At 37.1% G+C, this 15,827-nt stretch overlaps 1 protein-coding gene across 1 annotated transcript in view; it reads left to right on the top strand.

Annotated features, from left to right (window-relative positions):
• The window catches only part of gdap2 (ganglioside induced differentiation associated protein 2), a 42,217-nt gene extending 26,601 nt beyond the window's left edge, over nt 1–15,616 (top strand). Inside the window, exons 12-14 of the mRNA XM_042495189.1 lie at nt 4,609–4,663; nt 5,546–5,689; nt 15,530–15,616. Of these exons, the coding sequence (XP_042351123.1) occupies nt 4,609–4,663; nt 5,546–5,689; nt 15,530–15,571 (241 nt within the window). The 3' untranslated portion in view covers nt 15,572–15,616. The remainder of the gene's footprint in view (nt 1–4,608; nt 4,664–5,545; nt 5,690–15,529) is intronic.
• Nucleotides 15,617–15,827: the final 211 nt, after the last annotated feature.

Genomic DNA, 15,827 nt, shown 5'->3' with positions numbered 1-15,827 from the left:
GCTTAACTGAGTCCAGTATTTTAATCCAGATTTTAATTGGGATGTCTAATTTTATGTTTCTTTTAATGGCCTGAAAAGCTGTTCCTGCCTTCTCTCTCAGGCCGTTCACATCTCTGCTGAGATTACCTGTGGTGCTGAAGTGTAGGCCGAGGTAACTGTAGTTTTTGTATGTTCTAGGGCAAACATATTAACATTTGTGGTGTCGGATGGTGAAACTTTTTTTGGAATGATACATTTTTTGTCTTGGTTAAATTCACTGTCAAGGACCTGGCCTGGGAGCCATTGTGCAGAAGATCAGTCTCAAATCAAAGCCTTTCCTCTGGCACTTATTGTTCTTATTCTCTGCAGGGCACGAAGCACAAAAGTCTTTGTGTTTCGGATCATGTTTAGGGAACACATTTCACATAAACAAAAACTTTCTTCTGTAAATGTTATTAAAGGCTTATTGTTTCTACTTTTGTCCCAGCTTTCTAAGTCACTTCTCAAGCAGTTTCCGCTCCTCTGGCTTTGCGAGTCAGTATCGATCTACACAGCCAGTGGAGCCACTATCCCTGGTCTGGCATGTCCAGCATGCTTAACCCATCAAGCTATTGATTTGCTGCAGATGCATTTTGGCTCCAGAGGACCTAACCAGCAGACTAAAGCCAAACATGAACACAAAAGCTTCCAAAACTGTCTGGCTAAGTAGGGAGATGTTGATTACTTTCTCTAGGAGACAGATGAGGTTGATCATTATTTTCGTCCCCTCAGGGTGCCGCGCTGGACCAGAGCAGAAGCTCCACATCATGGTTTAGTACTCCTGATTCCCCTCTGAGCTCGTTTGTCAAATAAAAGATTGAGTTCCTCCCTTCGTTGGTCGACTGTTTTGTGTTATATGAGCAGATGCAGCTTAGTGATGCAGCTTTGGAGTGACAGAGCCAACTGTTGTAAATGTGGCGTGTTATTGTCGTTGTCGTGCCATGACATGCACTGTCAGTTCTCTGCTAACCAGTGCTGAGTAGATTATATATGACCTGTCTGTCACTGAAATTTGAAAATAACCTGCTGGTGTGTGGCCTGTTATCATAGTTTAGGTTACTTCAGCTTGTCAGACATTAACCCTGAGCGTCTGGGTATTTTGGACCTGCCAAATCAGGGACAATAATTCTCAACTGTCAGACTGTGGCTCACATCTTTCAGGGAATCACCGAGTTAACTGGCTTATTCTGTTCTGGTGACCTCAAGATTGCATTTCTGCTTTTTGCCAATGATGTGGTTGTCTTGCTTCACTGGACCGTGACCTCCAGCGCACACTGTGGCGGTTTGCAGCCGAGGGTGAAGTGGCTGGGACGGGGGTCAGCACCTCCAGCTCTGAGTTCATGGTTCTTTGCCAGGTAACGGTGCATTTAGATGATTAGTTCAAGTGTCCTTTTTCATGAGGTGATGGTGAGGTGTCTGAGAGTGACAGGCTGAATCGGTGCACCATCTGTGGTTTTGGGACCAGACTGTCGTTGTATAAACAGTTTTGTGTGAAGGTGAAGCTCTCAATTTACCAGTGAATTCCAGTCCTCACCTCTGGTAATGAGCTGAGGAAATGAGATCATGGAGACAAGTGGCTAAAATGAGTTTCCTTTGCAGGCTGTTTCGGCTCACGAGTTTAACTTCAGGTAAAAGTAAAGCTGTGCTCAGAATTATGTCAGTTGAAGTGGATTAGGCTGTTCAATACCAATCTCTGTTTCGCTTAGCATGTTATCAGGTCGGGTGGTACACACCGAAAAAACTCATGAGACGCGATACCTGGGATGGCTTACTGGTGTGGTTAGCCTCAGTCCGATGACACAGGGGATCAGCAGTTTGGTTATTTGTGCTCATTTTTGTATCTGTATATTAAAATTTCAAACAAAATGAAGACACCGAGGCGAGGATGTCTGAATAAGTACATCATGAGCAAAGCGTGCATAATTCACTGCTGCTCTTCATCTTTCTTTGCTTTTCCTTTCCCATCTTCATTGTTGCTCCTTTGCTCAGTTGAGAAAAAAGTGAATATATTTGGTTGCGTATTACACAGTTTTTCTTTTTGGATGTTGGCACTATGAACATTTAACTAAATTTTGACCTTATTTCATGCTCGCTACAGTAATTAAAACCTGCAATCCTTTATTCTGGCAGTGAGAGTGAAAACAACAACATTGTCAACAAGTGCATACGTCCATAAATCATAGCTTGCTGTAGATAATTTAGTAAAGCAAAACAATCTGCACAGGGTGTTTTATTTTGAAATTTGACAGGATTTGATGCCATTGTGTTTGTGACTTCCTGCGTGACTTGCTTTGCAGTTTGAAGCAGCGAGCCTCTCCCTCGCTGTGGCGTCAGTCTGTGATTGCCACGTTAAAACAGTGGATAAATTGTTCTGAGCGTCACACAACCAACAAGAAATGACTTAATTCACTATCAAAGTTTAATCCATGCACCTCAGAAAGTCTTGAAAAGCCTCACAGCTCATTCTTGTAATATCTCAAGAACAGGATTTTTTTAAGAGTTGGCGCACACCTCTGAGCTGATTTCATTTGGGTGGTGAAAGGTCAAAATGGGTTTGCGTTACGGTTCTGCTCACACTGACACAGAAAACTGAATACCTACCCAATTAATAATTACCTGAATGGCTGAATATTTGGGTCCGGCCCGAGAAAATACAAGTTCCAGTCCATTTACCATTTGTTGCTCTTTAGTGCAGCAGAACAATGAGTGTGGGAGTGACTCCAAATAGACCAGTGTGCCCATGTTGATGGTAACCGAGCATTTCACCCGATGCAACAGTTTGGCTCACTGAGGAGATTTTAATAGTTTTTGGATAACAGCAGATCTCTATGGCACAGAGGAATAAAATACTGTAAATCAGGGTCTGGCTAAAATATTTGCTTAGGATCAGTTCATTGTAGGTTTTGGTCTTTTCATTTGATTTGTTGACAAGAAAAATAAATGATTTACTCAGAATGTCCTTAATGTTCAGGGTCAGGCAGCTCTCGCCTGGAAATTGATGTGCTGTTACATTTTTATTTATTTTGGAACAAACATAAACTGAGTGATTGGCATTAGCAGTGTCTTCATTGTAGAACAGACAAGAGGAAAAAGTACTTTTGCGTACTGAAAGTCAGACTTTACAAAGTATTTAAGTCTGTCTGTTCATATATCTCCAGGCTGTGAAAAGATGAGCCACCGTACAAAGACAATGAGTTGTCTGTTATGGAGAACACCGGCCTGAAGCAGTCTCCTCACACAGCACATGCAGCGTGCCTACAAAATCATACCATGCCAAAATGTTTACTTTTTGACCTAATGTTTCTGTGAAATAAAAAAATTAAATCTTACTTTCTAACAGCTGTATTTACACATTATAAACCACCACATTTAAAAAGTTGTTTTTTCAATCTGATTTATTTCATACGTGTAAAAAAGAAAATAGAGAAATGATTATATAAACAAGCAGACAGACAAAAAAATATTTACACACAATGAGAAACAAAAGACATGGTCAAAGATATGATGACTTTGTTTACTTCTTCAAAAAGGAGTTAGAAGAATTACTAACTCGTTTAATCGCACCCCTCATTCAGTCATTGAATTTTAATTAACCAGCTTTCCTATTCATTTTAACCTATACTCTAATTAACTAAACATACGTGCATACAACCCCATTCCCAAAATCAGATATCTACAGTTTTTCATTATTATTTACAGAAAAAAGGGGAAGATAAGCGAGGAAAAAAATAAATATTTAGTTACCAAATAAAAAACAGTAACGCCTGTAAACATCTGGTGATTATCAAACTCCCTCTTCATCCCTTTGAAATCATGTTTTTGTACTTGAATTTAAGTTGATTTGTATTTGGAAATTGTTTTAGCTCCACATTAAAAACTGTTTCATAGTTTCACTCCACAGATTGATTTACAAAAACTTTTCCTGGTGGTACGAACACTAAGTTTTGAAATTAAATTTTCCCCCTAAAATTGTAACCAATCACCTTCAGGTGTCAACGCAGTGGCTCGTGGACAAGAAGGTGAATCAAGTCCATCAGCGCTCACTGCAAATTTCACTAAACTTCAACAATTCTGCAAGAAAAATCGCAAAAGAATTCTCCAATCTATGTGCATAAAGCTGATCGTGACATATCCAAACGAGAATGTCATATAACTGAAGCAAAAGGCAGCTCTATCAGGATTACTTTTCCAGACTGTTATTCAAGTTTTTCAGTTTTTTCTTCTTTTCATTAACTGAATGCTGTGAAGATAAAACTTGTTAATAAAGCTGGAAAAAGACATGATTTACGGGGTTTTGATTCTAGGCTGTAAGACACAAAAAGAGAGGAATGTTTTTCTATATGCACTGAATGAAGACTGACTGGCTTTAGATTTTTTTGTGTGTTAGAGGTTTCCTGGGCTTAAGATGACAGTTACGTTTTTGGGACAGCATCCCGCACTTTTAGACAAAACTACAGTGATTTAACAAACATCCTGTCCTCTGTGTCACCTCGTCTTTATAGTCTTCACTTTCACACAACTTGATTTTCTCCTGCTGTGTTTAAGGGATATTGAGTCACTCCTTTCTGTATCCTGATTTATGTCTTGCAGATTTAAAAAGAATTTGAAGGCCTTCTACTTTGTACATCCAACATTTCGCTCCAAGGTGAGACTCACTATATTTATTTATTTACATCTTCAACAGAACTTAAATTCAGGCCGAAAGGATCATGTTAGTGTGAGCTTTTCTGATACAAGCACTGAAAATTAAAATGTTAATAGTAGTATTCAAAGTAGAATTGTTGGTCATACTTTTCAATTTAATTTGTCACTGCATTTTTTGGCAAGTAATCATTTACGTTTCATATTCCTTTATACACTAATTTCTATTGAGACACACAGTATGTTCAAATCCACTTATACCATAATTAGTCATTGGCAACTTTTTAAAACATTTATTATGACTCTTACAGTAAATGCATGATGCAAGCAGCACATTATCCCTGCAGAATTAGTCCTTTACGGTAACCTTATCATTTTAAATAGTTTGGTGGTTATGTGTCTGCCTCATTTGAAATTCTGGATAATTTTCTCTTTGGACAAACATTCCCAGCATGAGATATCATCCAAAAATCAATATGGATGTCCATCACACTGTGGATTTTGGTGCTAATCCTGGTCCAGGTGCAAAATCAAAACTTCTAAATGTTTTCCTGTTGTTAAAAAAAACATATTTAGAGAATTTTGTAGCTTTGGCGTAGATATGAGCTCGCTGAGTGCTTTCTGGTTTATATCTGTTTCTTTGTTGTTTACTGGAAACGCAGAACTTTTTGCTTCATTTGCCAAACTTCTCCTTAGGGATCATTAAAGGTTCATTATACTTAATCTAGTTCTGTTGTTGCTTATAAAGTTGTGTTTAGTTTCTTCTTCGTGGGTTATGGCAAGATTAATATCTTGGTAAATCAAGATCAAATGCCATCTATAACTGATGAAGTGTCCCTTTCTTGTTTCCTCTCTTCTTTCTTCATCTTTCCACGGCCTCTTTCAGGTCTCAACGTGGTTCTTCACCACCTTCAGCGTGTCGGGGATGAAGGACAAGGTTCGCTACCTGGACAACCTGCAGCAGCTCTTCACCTGCATCAGACCCGAGCAGATCGACATCCCTCCGTTTGTCCTGGAGTATGACGCACGGGTAAGCAGCAGAACACGCACAGATACACAGAGAGGTAGATTTAACCCTAACACATGCACAGAGATGTGACATAATCTATAACCATCTCACCCTACTCTTAGTAAATTATTGCAAAACTGCACCAAAAGTGGCGATATATAAATTATACTCAATGTATCGAGTCTTTCTACATGGGATGTATAAAATAACTATATTGCAAACATTGATCGTAAAGTCGTTGTGATATGTTTTCTTTTAAACCAACGGCATGAGACTGGCCTTAGTTCTCTTTGTCTCACAGACACAAAAACGAAAAGAAAAAAGGCTCTTTAGGCTTTATTAAACTCATAATAACATCACTTTATTTAGCTTTACTTAAACAGTGTTTTCTGTAACTTTTCCCCAACAGTGCTTTATTTAATGTCATTATAACATATTTGATTTGGCTTTATTTAAACAGTTCCATACTTAACTTAATTCTAAAAGTACTTCAATAAATTTGAGAATAACTACTTTATTTAACTTTGCATCCGTTCTGGGCTTATTGTGTTTTAGGGAAACTTTCCTGCCGTCCTCACATGCCATATCTAAACTCTGAAATGTGTTTACACCCGTGTGCGTTTTATTCCGGCTACTATTCATCAGCTGTTTTTTGGAGGTCTGTTCATTTTTCTTCATTTGATGTTTCCCTTCTTACTGATTTAAACCAGAGAAGGGGAAACAGAAGAAAAACTCATCTAATGTTTAGTTTATTGTGTGTATGCGCATGAGCATTTCCAGAAATGACACCTATTAATCAGTTAACTTGCAAACTCAATTAAAGTGAGATTATCCAGGGTGATATTTTGATTACCCCTTGAAATTTGGGTTTTTGATGTGTGGATAATTGATGGAAGTCACTGGTATCCATAGCTTTGATTACAAGGCTCTGTTGCTGTAGCAATGAGGTAACTTGGTTCTTGCAACAGCTTTAAAAGCTTTTCTTTTTTCTTTTATGAATTCTTGTGCACTGACCTTTTAGAAAGTGTTGCGGTGTGAATGGTAGGAATTTAAGCCGACTGTTTAGAAGAAATGTCAAATTAGGACATCAAAAAAGGTTCCATGTTCAGCTCCTTTGACGATTTAAAAAAGATTGATTGATTGCATTTGTAATCACCATGATGCGTGATTGGCTGGCGTCTGATTTGTAGTTTGTGTTGGCTGATGAAAGGTTTAAGTGTGTGTCTTTTCTTTTGCTGAGTCTTGGATTGTGGATGAGGACTGAGATGTATTCAGCCCAGTTGAGCTGCAGCCTTTAGCTCATTTTGTGTTTTTGATTCTTCTGTCAGAATTCAAACAGGTTTCAATGAAAAGACTTCGATGTTGTAATTTTCTACAGTGAAACAAGATTTCAGAGCATGATTTAATATCAGGAGAGTAATATATACTTAATATAGGATGTAGTTAGCAATAGCATAAAAGGTCATAGTATACTGTCATCCAAAATAGCATAATAACCCAAAAGCGTATTAGTGTAGTATGTCATCAAAATTGACCTGAAATGACCCAAAGACGTCATAGTATACAATGTCGTCAAAACTGACTCAAAAGTGATTCAATAGTATAGCATGTCGTAAAAATTGACCCCAAATGACAATAAAACATCATAATATAGTATGCCGTCAAAAATTCGCGGAAAAACATCATGGCATGGTTTGTTGTCAAAATTGACCCAAAAAGACCCAAAAATGCATAGTATAGTATGTCATCAAAATGACCCAAAATTTAACAAAACATGTCATATGAAGTATGTCGTTAAAATTTAACAAAAACAACACCCAACATCATAGTACATGCCAAAAACGTGATAGTATTTTTTTGTCATCAAAATGGACCCAAAATGACACAAAAATTTTATAGTATACTAATTTGTCAAAATTGACCCAAACAAGTATGGCAAAAAATGTCAAAAAGTGACATGTCCCAAAAACAGCTTAAAACAGCTTAAACCAGCATAAAATAGCGTGCTGAGACACGCCATAGCAAAGAATGTTGCAAAAACAACCTAAAACACATTAATATGGCATGTTGCAAAAATGACCGAAAAAGCAAGGCTACCGTATGGCAAAAATGTCAAAAAATGACCTGTCTCAAAAACAGTTGAAAACAACTTAAAACAGCATAAAATAGCGTGTTGAGACACGCCATAGCAAACAATGTTGCAAAAACTGCAAACAACACCCACATTTCGGGTATCGAAAAAATGACCCAAAAAGCAAGGCTATAGTATGGCAAAAATGTCAAAAAATGACCTGTCCCAAAAACAGCTTAAAACAACTTAAAATAGCATAACCTAGCCTGCTGAGACACGCCATAGCATGGAATGTTGCAAAAACTGCCTGAAACACCATAATATGGCATGTTGCAAAAATGACCCAAAAAGCAAGGCTATAGTATGGCAAAAATGTCAAAAAATGACCTGTCCCAAAAACAGCTTAAAACAACTTAAAATAGCATAACTTAGCGTGCTGAGACACGCCATAGCATAGAATGTTGCATAAACAAAAAACTGCCTAAAACACATTAATATTGCATGTTGCAAAAAATCACCCAAAAAAAGCAAGGCTATAGTATGGCAAAAATGTCAAAAATGACCTGTCCAAAAAATAGCTTTTTTTAAAAACAACTTAAAACAGCATTAAAATTAGCGTGCTGAGACACGCCATATAGCAATAGGAATGTTGCAAAAACTGCCTTAAAACACCCATTAATTGGCATGTCGCAAAAATGACCCAAAAAGCAAGGCTATAGTATGGCAAAAATGTCAAAAAATGACCTGTCCCAAAACAGCTTAAAACAACTTAAAACAGCATTAAAACTAGCGTGCTGAGACACGCCATAGCATGGAATGTTGCAAAAACATGCCAAAAACATCATAATATGGCATGTCGCAAAAAAATGACCCAAAAAATGCAAGGCTATAGTATGGCAAAAATGTCAAAAAATGACCTGTCCCAAAAAAAACAGCTTAAAACAACTTAAAACAGCATTAATTAGCGTGCTGAGACACGCCATAGCATGGAATGTTGCAAAAACTGCAAACAAATTAACATTGCATGTTCGCAAAAATGACCCAAAAAGCAAGGCTATAGTATGGCAAAAATGTCAAAAAATGACCTGTCCAAAAACAGCTTGAAAACAACTTAAAATAGCATTAACCTAGCGTGCTGAGACACGCCATAGCATGGAATGTTGCAAAAACTGCAAAAAAACACCACATATTAGCATGTCGCAAAAATGACCCAAAAAAGCAAGGCTATAGTATGGCAAAAATGTCAAAAAATGACCTGTCCCAAAAACAGTTTTAAAACAACTTAAAACAGCATTAAATTAGCGTGCTGAGACACGCCATAGCATAGAATGTTGCAAAAACTGCCAACTAAACACATTACATTTGCATGTCGAAAAAATGACCCAAAAAGCAAGGCTATAGTATGGCAAAAATGTCAAAAAATGACCTGTCCCAAAAAACAGCTGGATTCTTAAAACAACTTAAAATAGCATAACTTAGCGTGCTGAGACACGCCATAGCATAGAATGTTGCAAAACAAACCAAAAACACCATAATATGGCATGTTGAAAAAAATGACCCCAAAAAGCAAGGCTATAGTATGGCAAAAATGTCAAAAAATGACCTGTCCACAAAAAACAGTTTTAAAACAACTTAAAATAGCATAACTTAGCGTGCTGAGACACGCCATAGCAAAGAATGTTGCAAAAAACTGCAAAAACACCATTAATTTGGCATGTTGCAAAAATGACCCAAAAAGCAAGGCTATAGTATGGCAAAAAATGTCAAAAAATGATATGACCTGTCCCAAAAAAACAGCTTAAAACAACTTAAAACAGCATAACCTAGCGTGCTGAGACACGCCATAGCAAAGGAATGTTGCAAAAAACTGCCCTAAAACACATTAATTTAGGGCATGTCGCAAAAATGACCCAAAAAGCAAGGCTATAGTATGGCAAAAAATGTCAAAAAATGACCTGTCCCAAAAACAGCTTTAAAACAACTTAAAGTACAGCATTAAAATAGCGTGCTGAGACACGCCATAGCATGAATGTTGCAAAAACTGCAAAGCTAAAACAACTTTTGGGTTGTCGAAAACAAATGACCAAAAAGCAAGGCTATGAGTATGGCAAAAATGTCAAAAATGACCTGTCCCAAAACAGTTGAAACAACAAAAACAGCTTAAAAAGCAGGACATTTAGCATATTGCAAAAATTGCCTAAAAACCAAAAATGTGTCGAAAAAATGACCAAAAAGCAAGGCTATAGTATGGCAAAAATGTCAAAAAATGGGACCTGCTGTCCAAAAAAAACAAAAAACTGCTTTATTTTTAAAACAACTTAAAACAGCATAAAATTAGCGTGCTGAGACACGCCATAGCATTCAATGTTGCAAAAACTGCAAACAACCCAATAATTGCATGTTGAAAAAAATGACCCAAAAAAAGCAAGGCTATAGTATGGCAAAAATGTCAAAAAAATGACCTGTCCCAAAAACAGCTTAAAACAACTTAAAACAGCATTAATTAGCGTGCTGAGACACGCCATAGCATAGAATGTTGCAAAAACTGCCTAAAACACCATTATTATGGCATGTTGCAAAAATGACCAAAAAGCAAGGCTATAGTATGGCAAAAATGTCAAAAAATGACCTGTCCCAAAAAACAGCTTTAAAACAAGTTAAAACAGCATTAAATAGCGTGCTGAGACACGCCATAGCATGGAATGTTGCAAAAACTGCAAACTAACACCCCCATTTGGCATGTGTCGCAAAAATGACCCAAAAAGCAAGGCTATAGTATGGCAAAAATGTCAAAAATGACCTGTCCCAAAAAACAGTTTAAAAACAACTTAAAATACAGCATAATTAGCGTGCTGAGACACGCCATAGCAAAGAATGTTGCAAAAACTGCCTAAAAACACATTAATTTGGCATGTCGCAAAAATGACCCAAAAAAGCAAGGCTTATAGTATGGCAAAAATGTCAAAAAATGACCTGTCCCAAAAACAGTTAAAACAACTTAAAACAGCATTAATTAGCGTGCTGAGACACGCCATAGCAAAAATGTTGCATAAACTGCCTAACAACACCCACAATTTCGGGTGTCGAAAAAATGACCCAAAAAAGCAAGGCTATAGTATGGCAAAAATGTCAAAAAATGACCTGTCCAAAAAACAGCTTTAAAACAACTTAAAATAGCATAAAATTAGCGTGCTGAGACACGCCATAGCATTAGAATGTTGCAAAAAAAACCAAAAACACCATTATTTTCGGCATGTTGCAAAAATGACCCAAAAAGCAAGGCTATAGTATGGCAAAAATGTCAAAAAATGACCTGTCCAAAAACTAGCTTTAAAAACAAGTTAAAACAGCATTAATTAGCGTGTGCTGAGACACGCCATAGCAAAGAATGTGTTGCAAAAACTGCCTAAAAACACCATTAATAATTGGCATGTTGCAAAAATGACCAAAAGCAAGGCTATAGTATGGCAAAAATGTCAAAAAAATGACCTGTCCCAAAAAACAGCTTAAAAACAACTTAAAAATAGCATTACTAGCGTGCTGAGACACGCCATAGCAAAGGAATGTTGCAAAAAAACTGCCTAAAACACATTAATTTCGGCAATGTTGCAAAAAATGACCCAAAAAGCAAGGCTATAGTATGGCAAAAATGTCAAAAAATGACCTGTCCCAAAAACAGCATTAAAACAACCTTAAAATAGCATACTCTTAGCGTGCTGAGACACGCCATAGCATAAGAATGTTGCAAAAACTGCCAAAAACACCCTAATATGGGCATGTCGCAAAAATGACCCAAAAAGCAAGGCTATAGTATGGCAAAAATGTCAAAAATGGACCTGTCCCAAAAAACAGCTTTTAAACAACTTAAAACAGCATTAATTAGCGTGCTGAGACACGCCATAGCATGAATGTTGCAAAAACTGCCTAAAACACCCCATTAATTATGGCATGTCGCAAAAATGACCCAAAAAAAGCAAGGCTATAGTATGCAAAAATGTCAAAAAACATGACCTGTCCCAAAAAACAGCTTGAAAAACAACTTAAAACAGCATAAAAATTAGCGTGCTGAGACACGCCATAGCATGGAATGTTGCAAAAAATGCCTAAAACACATTAATTGGCATGTCGCAAAAATGACCCAAAAAAGCAAGGCTATAGTATGGCAAAAATGTCAAAAAATGACCTGTCCAAAAACAGCTTTTGAAAACAACTTAAAACAGCATTAAATAGCGTGCTGAGACACGCCATAGCATAAACAATGTTGCAAAAAAACTGCAAACAACACCCTTATTATGCATGTATTGCAAAAATGACCCAAAAAGCAAGGCTATAGTATGGCAAAAATGTCAAAAAATGACCTGTCCCAAAAACAGCTTTAAAACAACTTAAAATAGCATAACCTAGCGTGCTGAGACACGCCATAGCATGAATGTTGCAAAAATGCCTAAAAACACCATAAATATTGGGTATTGCAAAAATGACCCAAAAAGCAAGGCTATAGTATGGCAAAAATGTCAAAAAATGACTGTCCCAAAAAACAGCTTAAAACAACTTAAAATAGCATTAAATAGCGTGCTGAGACACGCCATAGCATTAAGAATGTTGCAAAAACTGCATAAAACACCCACATTTTTGGTCTGTCGAAAAAATGACCCAAAAGCAAGGCTATAGTATGGCAAAAAATGTCAAAAAATGACCTGTCCCAAAAAAACAGCTTGAAAACAACTTAAAAACAGCATTAAATAGCGTGCTGAGACACGCCATAGCAAAGAATGTTGCAAAAACTGCAAAAAACACCCACATTTCGGGTATGTCGAAAAAATGACCAAAAAAGCAAGGCTATAGTATGGCAAAAAATGTCAAAAAATGACTGTCACAAAAAAACAGCTTTAAAAACAACTTAAAAACAGCATTAAATTTGCGTGCTGAGACACGCCAATAGCATAGAATGTTGCAAAAACTGCCTAACAAAAACACCACATTTTGGCATGTCGCAAAAATGACCCAAAAAGCAAGGCTATAGTATGGCAAAAATGTCAAAAAATGACCTGTCCCAAAACAGGCTTGAAAACAACTTAAAACAGCATTAATTAGCGTGCTGAGACACGCCATAGCATTAGAATGTTGCAAAAACTGCCTAAAAACACCATAATTATTAGCATGTCGCAAAAATGACCCAAAAAAAGCAAGGCTATAGTATGGCAAAAATGTCAAAAAATGACTGTCCCAAAAACAGTTTAAAAAAACTTAAAACATGCATTAAATAGCGTGCTGAGACACGCCATAGCAACAAATGTTGCAAAACTGCCCGTAAAAACACCATTATTTGGCATGTCGAAAAAAAATGACCCAAAAAGCAAGGGCTATAGTATGGCAAAAATGTCCAAAAATGACCTGTCCCAAAAACAGCTTTAAAACAACTCTAAAATAGCATAAATATAATAGCGTGCTGAGACACGCCATAGCATAGATTGTTGCAAAAACTGCTAAAAACACCTTAATAAAGCATGTCGCAAAAATGACCCAAAAAGCAAGGCTATAGTATGGCAAAAATGTCAAAAATGACCTGTCCAAAAAAAACAGCTTAAAACAAGTTAAAACAGCATAAAATAGTGTGCTGAGACACGCCATTAGCATAAGAATGTTGCAAAAACTGCAAACAAAACACCCACATTTTCGGCATCGTCGCAAAAATGACCCAAAAAGCAAGGGCTATAGTATGGCAAAAAAATGTCAAAAAATGACCTGTCCCAAAAACTGCTTAAAAACTTTTTAATCCAGCATAATGTTAGCGTGCTGAGACACGCCATAGCATAGAATGTTGCAAAAAAAATGCAACCAAAAACACCATAATATGGCATGTCGCAAAAAATAACCCAAAAAGCAAGGCTATAGTGTGGCAAAAATGTCAAAAAATGACCTGTCCCAAAAACAGCTTTAAAACAACTTAAAACAGCATTAAATAGCATGCTGAGACACGCCATAGCAACAAATGTTGCATAAAATTGCCTAAAACACCCATATTTCGGGTGTCGAAAAAATGACCAAAAAAGCAAGGCTATAGTATGGCAAAAATGTCCAAAAATGACATGTCCCAAAAACTGCTTAAAACAACTTAAAATAGCATAACTTAGCGTGCTGAGACACGCCATAGCATAGATTGTTGCAAAAATGCAAACAACACCCACATTTCAGGTATCGAAGAAAATGACCCAAAAAGCAAGGCTATAGTATGGCAAAAAATGTCAAAAAATGACCTGTCACAAAAACTAGCGTAAAACAACTTAAAATAGCATAACTTAGCGTGCTGAGACACGCCATAGCAAAGACTGTTGCAAAAAACTGCCTAAAACCCCATAATATGGCATGTCGCAAAAAATCACGAAAAAGCAAGGCTATAGTATGGCAAAAATGTCAAAAAAAATGACCTGTCCCAAAAACAGCTTAAAACTTCTTAATCAGCATAAAATAGCGTGCTGAGACACGCCATAGCATAGATTGTTGCATAAATTGCCTAAACACACCCACATTTGGGCATGTCGCAAAAATGACCCAAAAAGCAAGGCTATAGTATGGCAAAAATGTCCAAAAATGACATGTCCCAAAACAGCTTAAAACAACTTAAAACAGCATAAAATAGCATGCTGAGACACGCCATCGCAACGAATGTTGCATAAATTCCCTAAAACACCCATATTTCGGGTGCCAAAAAAAATGACCCAAAAAGCAAGGCTATAGTATGGCAAAAATGTCAAAAAATGACCTGTCCAAAAACTGCTTAAAACAAACTTAAAATAGCATAACTTAGTGTGCTAAGACACGCCCATAGCAAAGAATGTTGCAAAAACTGCCTAAAAACAACACCGTAATTTAGCATGGTCGCAAAAAATGACCCAAAAAGCAAGGCTATAGTATGGCAAAAATGTCCAAAAAATGACCTGTCCAAAAAAGCTTAAAAAAAACTTTAAAATAGCATACAATAGTGTGCTGAGACACGCCTAGCAAAGAATGTTGCAAAAACTGCAAAAACAACACCCACATTTCGGGTATCGCAAAAAATTACCCAAAAAGCAAGGCTATAGTATGGCAAAAATGTCAAAAAATGACCTGTCTCAAAAAAAGCAGTTGAAAACAACTTAAAACCAGCATAAACTTAGCATGCTGAGACACGCCATCGCAACGAATGTTGCATAAATTCCCTAAAACACCCATATTTCGGGTGCCGAAAAAATGACCCAAAAAGCAAGGCTATAGTATGGCAAAAAATGTCCAAAAATGACCTGTCATTCAACAGGCAGAAGTCGCTAAAAACTGCATAAGATAACGTACAGAGGCACCCCACAACATAGCATGTTGCAAAAACAACCCAAAAACACCATAATATGGTATGTCCAAAAAAATTTCCAAAGAAGCAATATATTCATAGTAAGGCAAAAAATTTCAAAACATGACATTATCAGAAAAACAGCCAAAAACACCCTAATATGGAATTTCAAAAAAAACAATCGAAAATGCAACACTATAGTATGGCAAAAGTGTCAGAAACAACTGCTGAAAACCACAGTTTATCATGCCGGGACACGTCATCGTTTTGAATGTTGAAAAACGGTCAAAAACATAACATAGTATGCAGAAAAATGACCCAAAACAACACCAGTTGTCAGAATAAGCTTAAAAAAAAACATTATGACACATTGCATGTCGCTTCAAAAATGCACAGATTGACTTTGTAGCTTATAAGGTTATAAAATGCATATTCACCTGGACTCTTCTCTTCACCTGCATCTCAGGTAAACGGACCGTACCGTCCCTCCCATTCCTCTGGTCTGTGACAGGAGAGGAAAGATGACGAGTCGGTGCAGCCTTCCAGGTGGAAGCCATATTTGGGACACCATGTTGCCGGTGTGGTCTGAACTCCTCACCTCACTCAGAAGGTCCTGAACTGTAGTCGGGAAACGCTCCTTTTGTTTCGTTTCTGCCAGAAGAACAAAATTAAGAGTCTCAGCCCACATTTAGCAGCATGTGATCTGCTCAGCGCTCGTTCTTTCTCACCACAGACTATTTGTGGATCTGGTAATGGTTTCTGGA

The sequence above is a fragment of the Plectropomus leopardus genome, chromosome 10 (genome assembly GCF_008729295.1).
Source record: "Plectropomus leopardus isolate mb chromosome 10, YSFRI_Pleo_2.0, whole genome shotgun sequence".
Lineage (NCBI taxonomy): Eukaryota > Metazoa > Chordata > Actinopteri > Perciformes > Serranidae > Plectropomus > Plectropomus leopardus.
The sequence above is the reverse complement of the archived record's forward strand: the minus strand, read 5'-3'. Positions and strand labels throughout refer to the sequence as shown.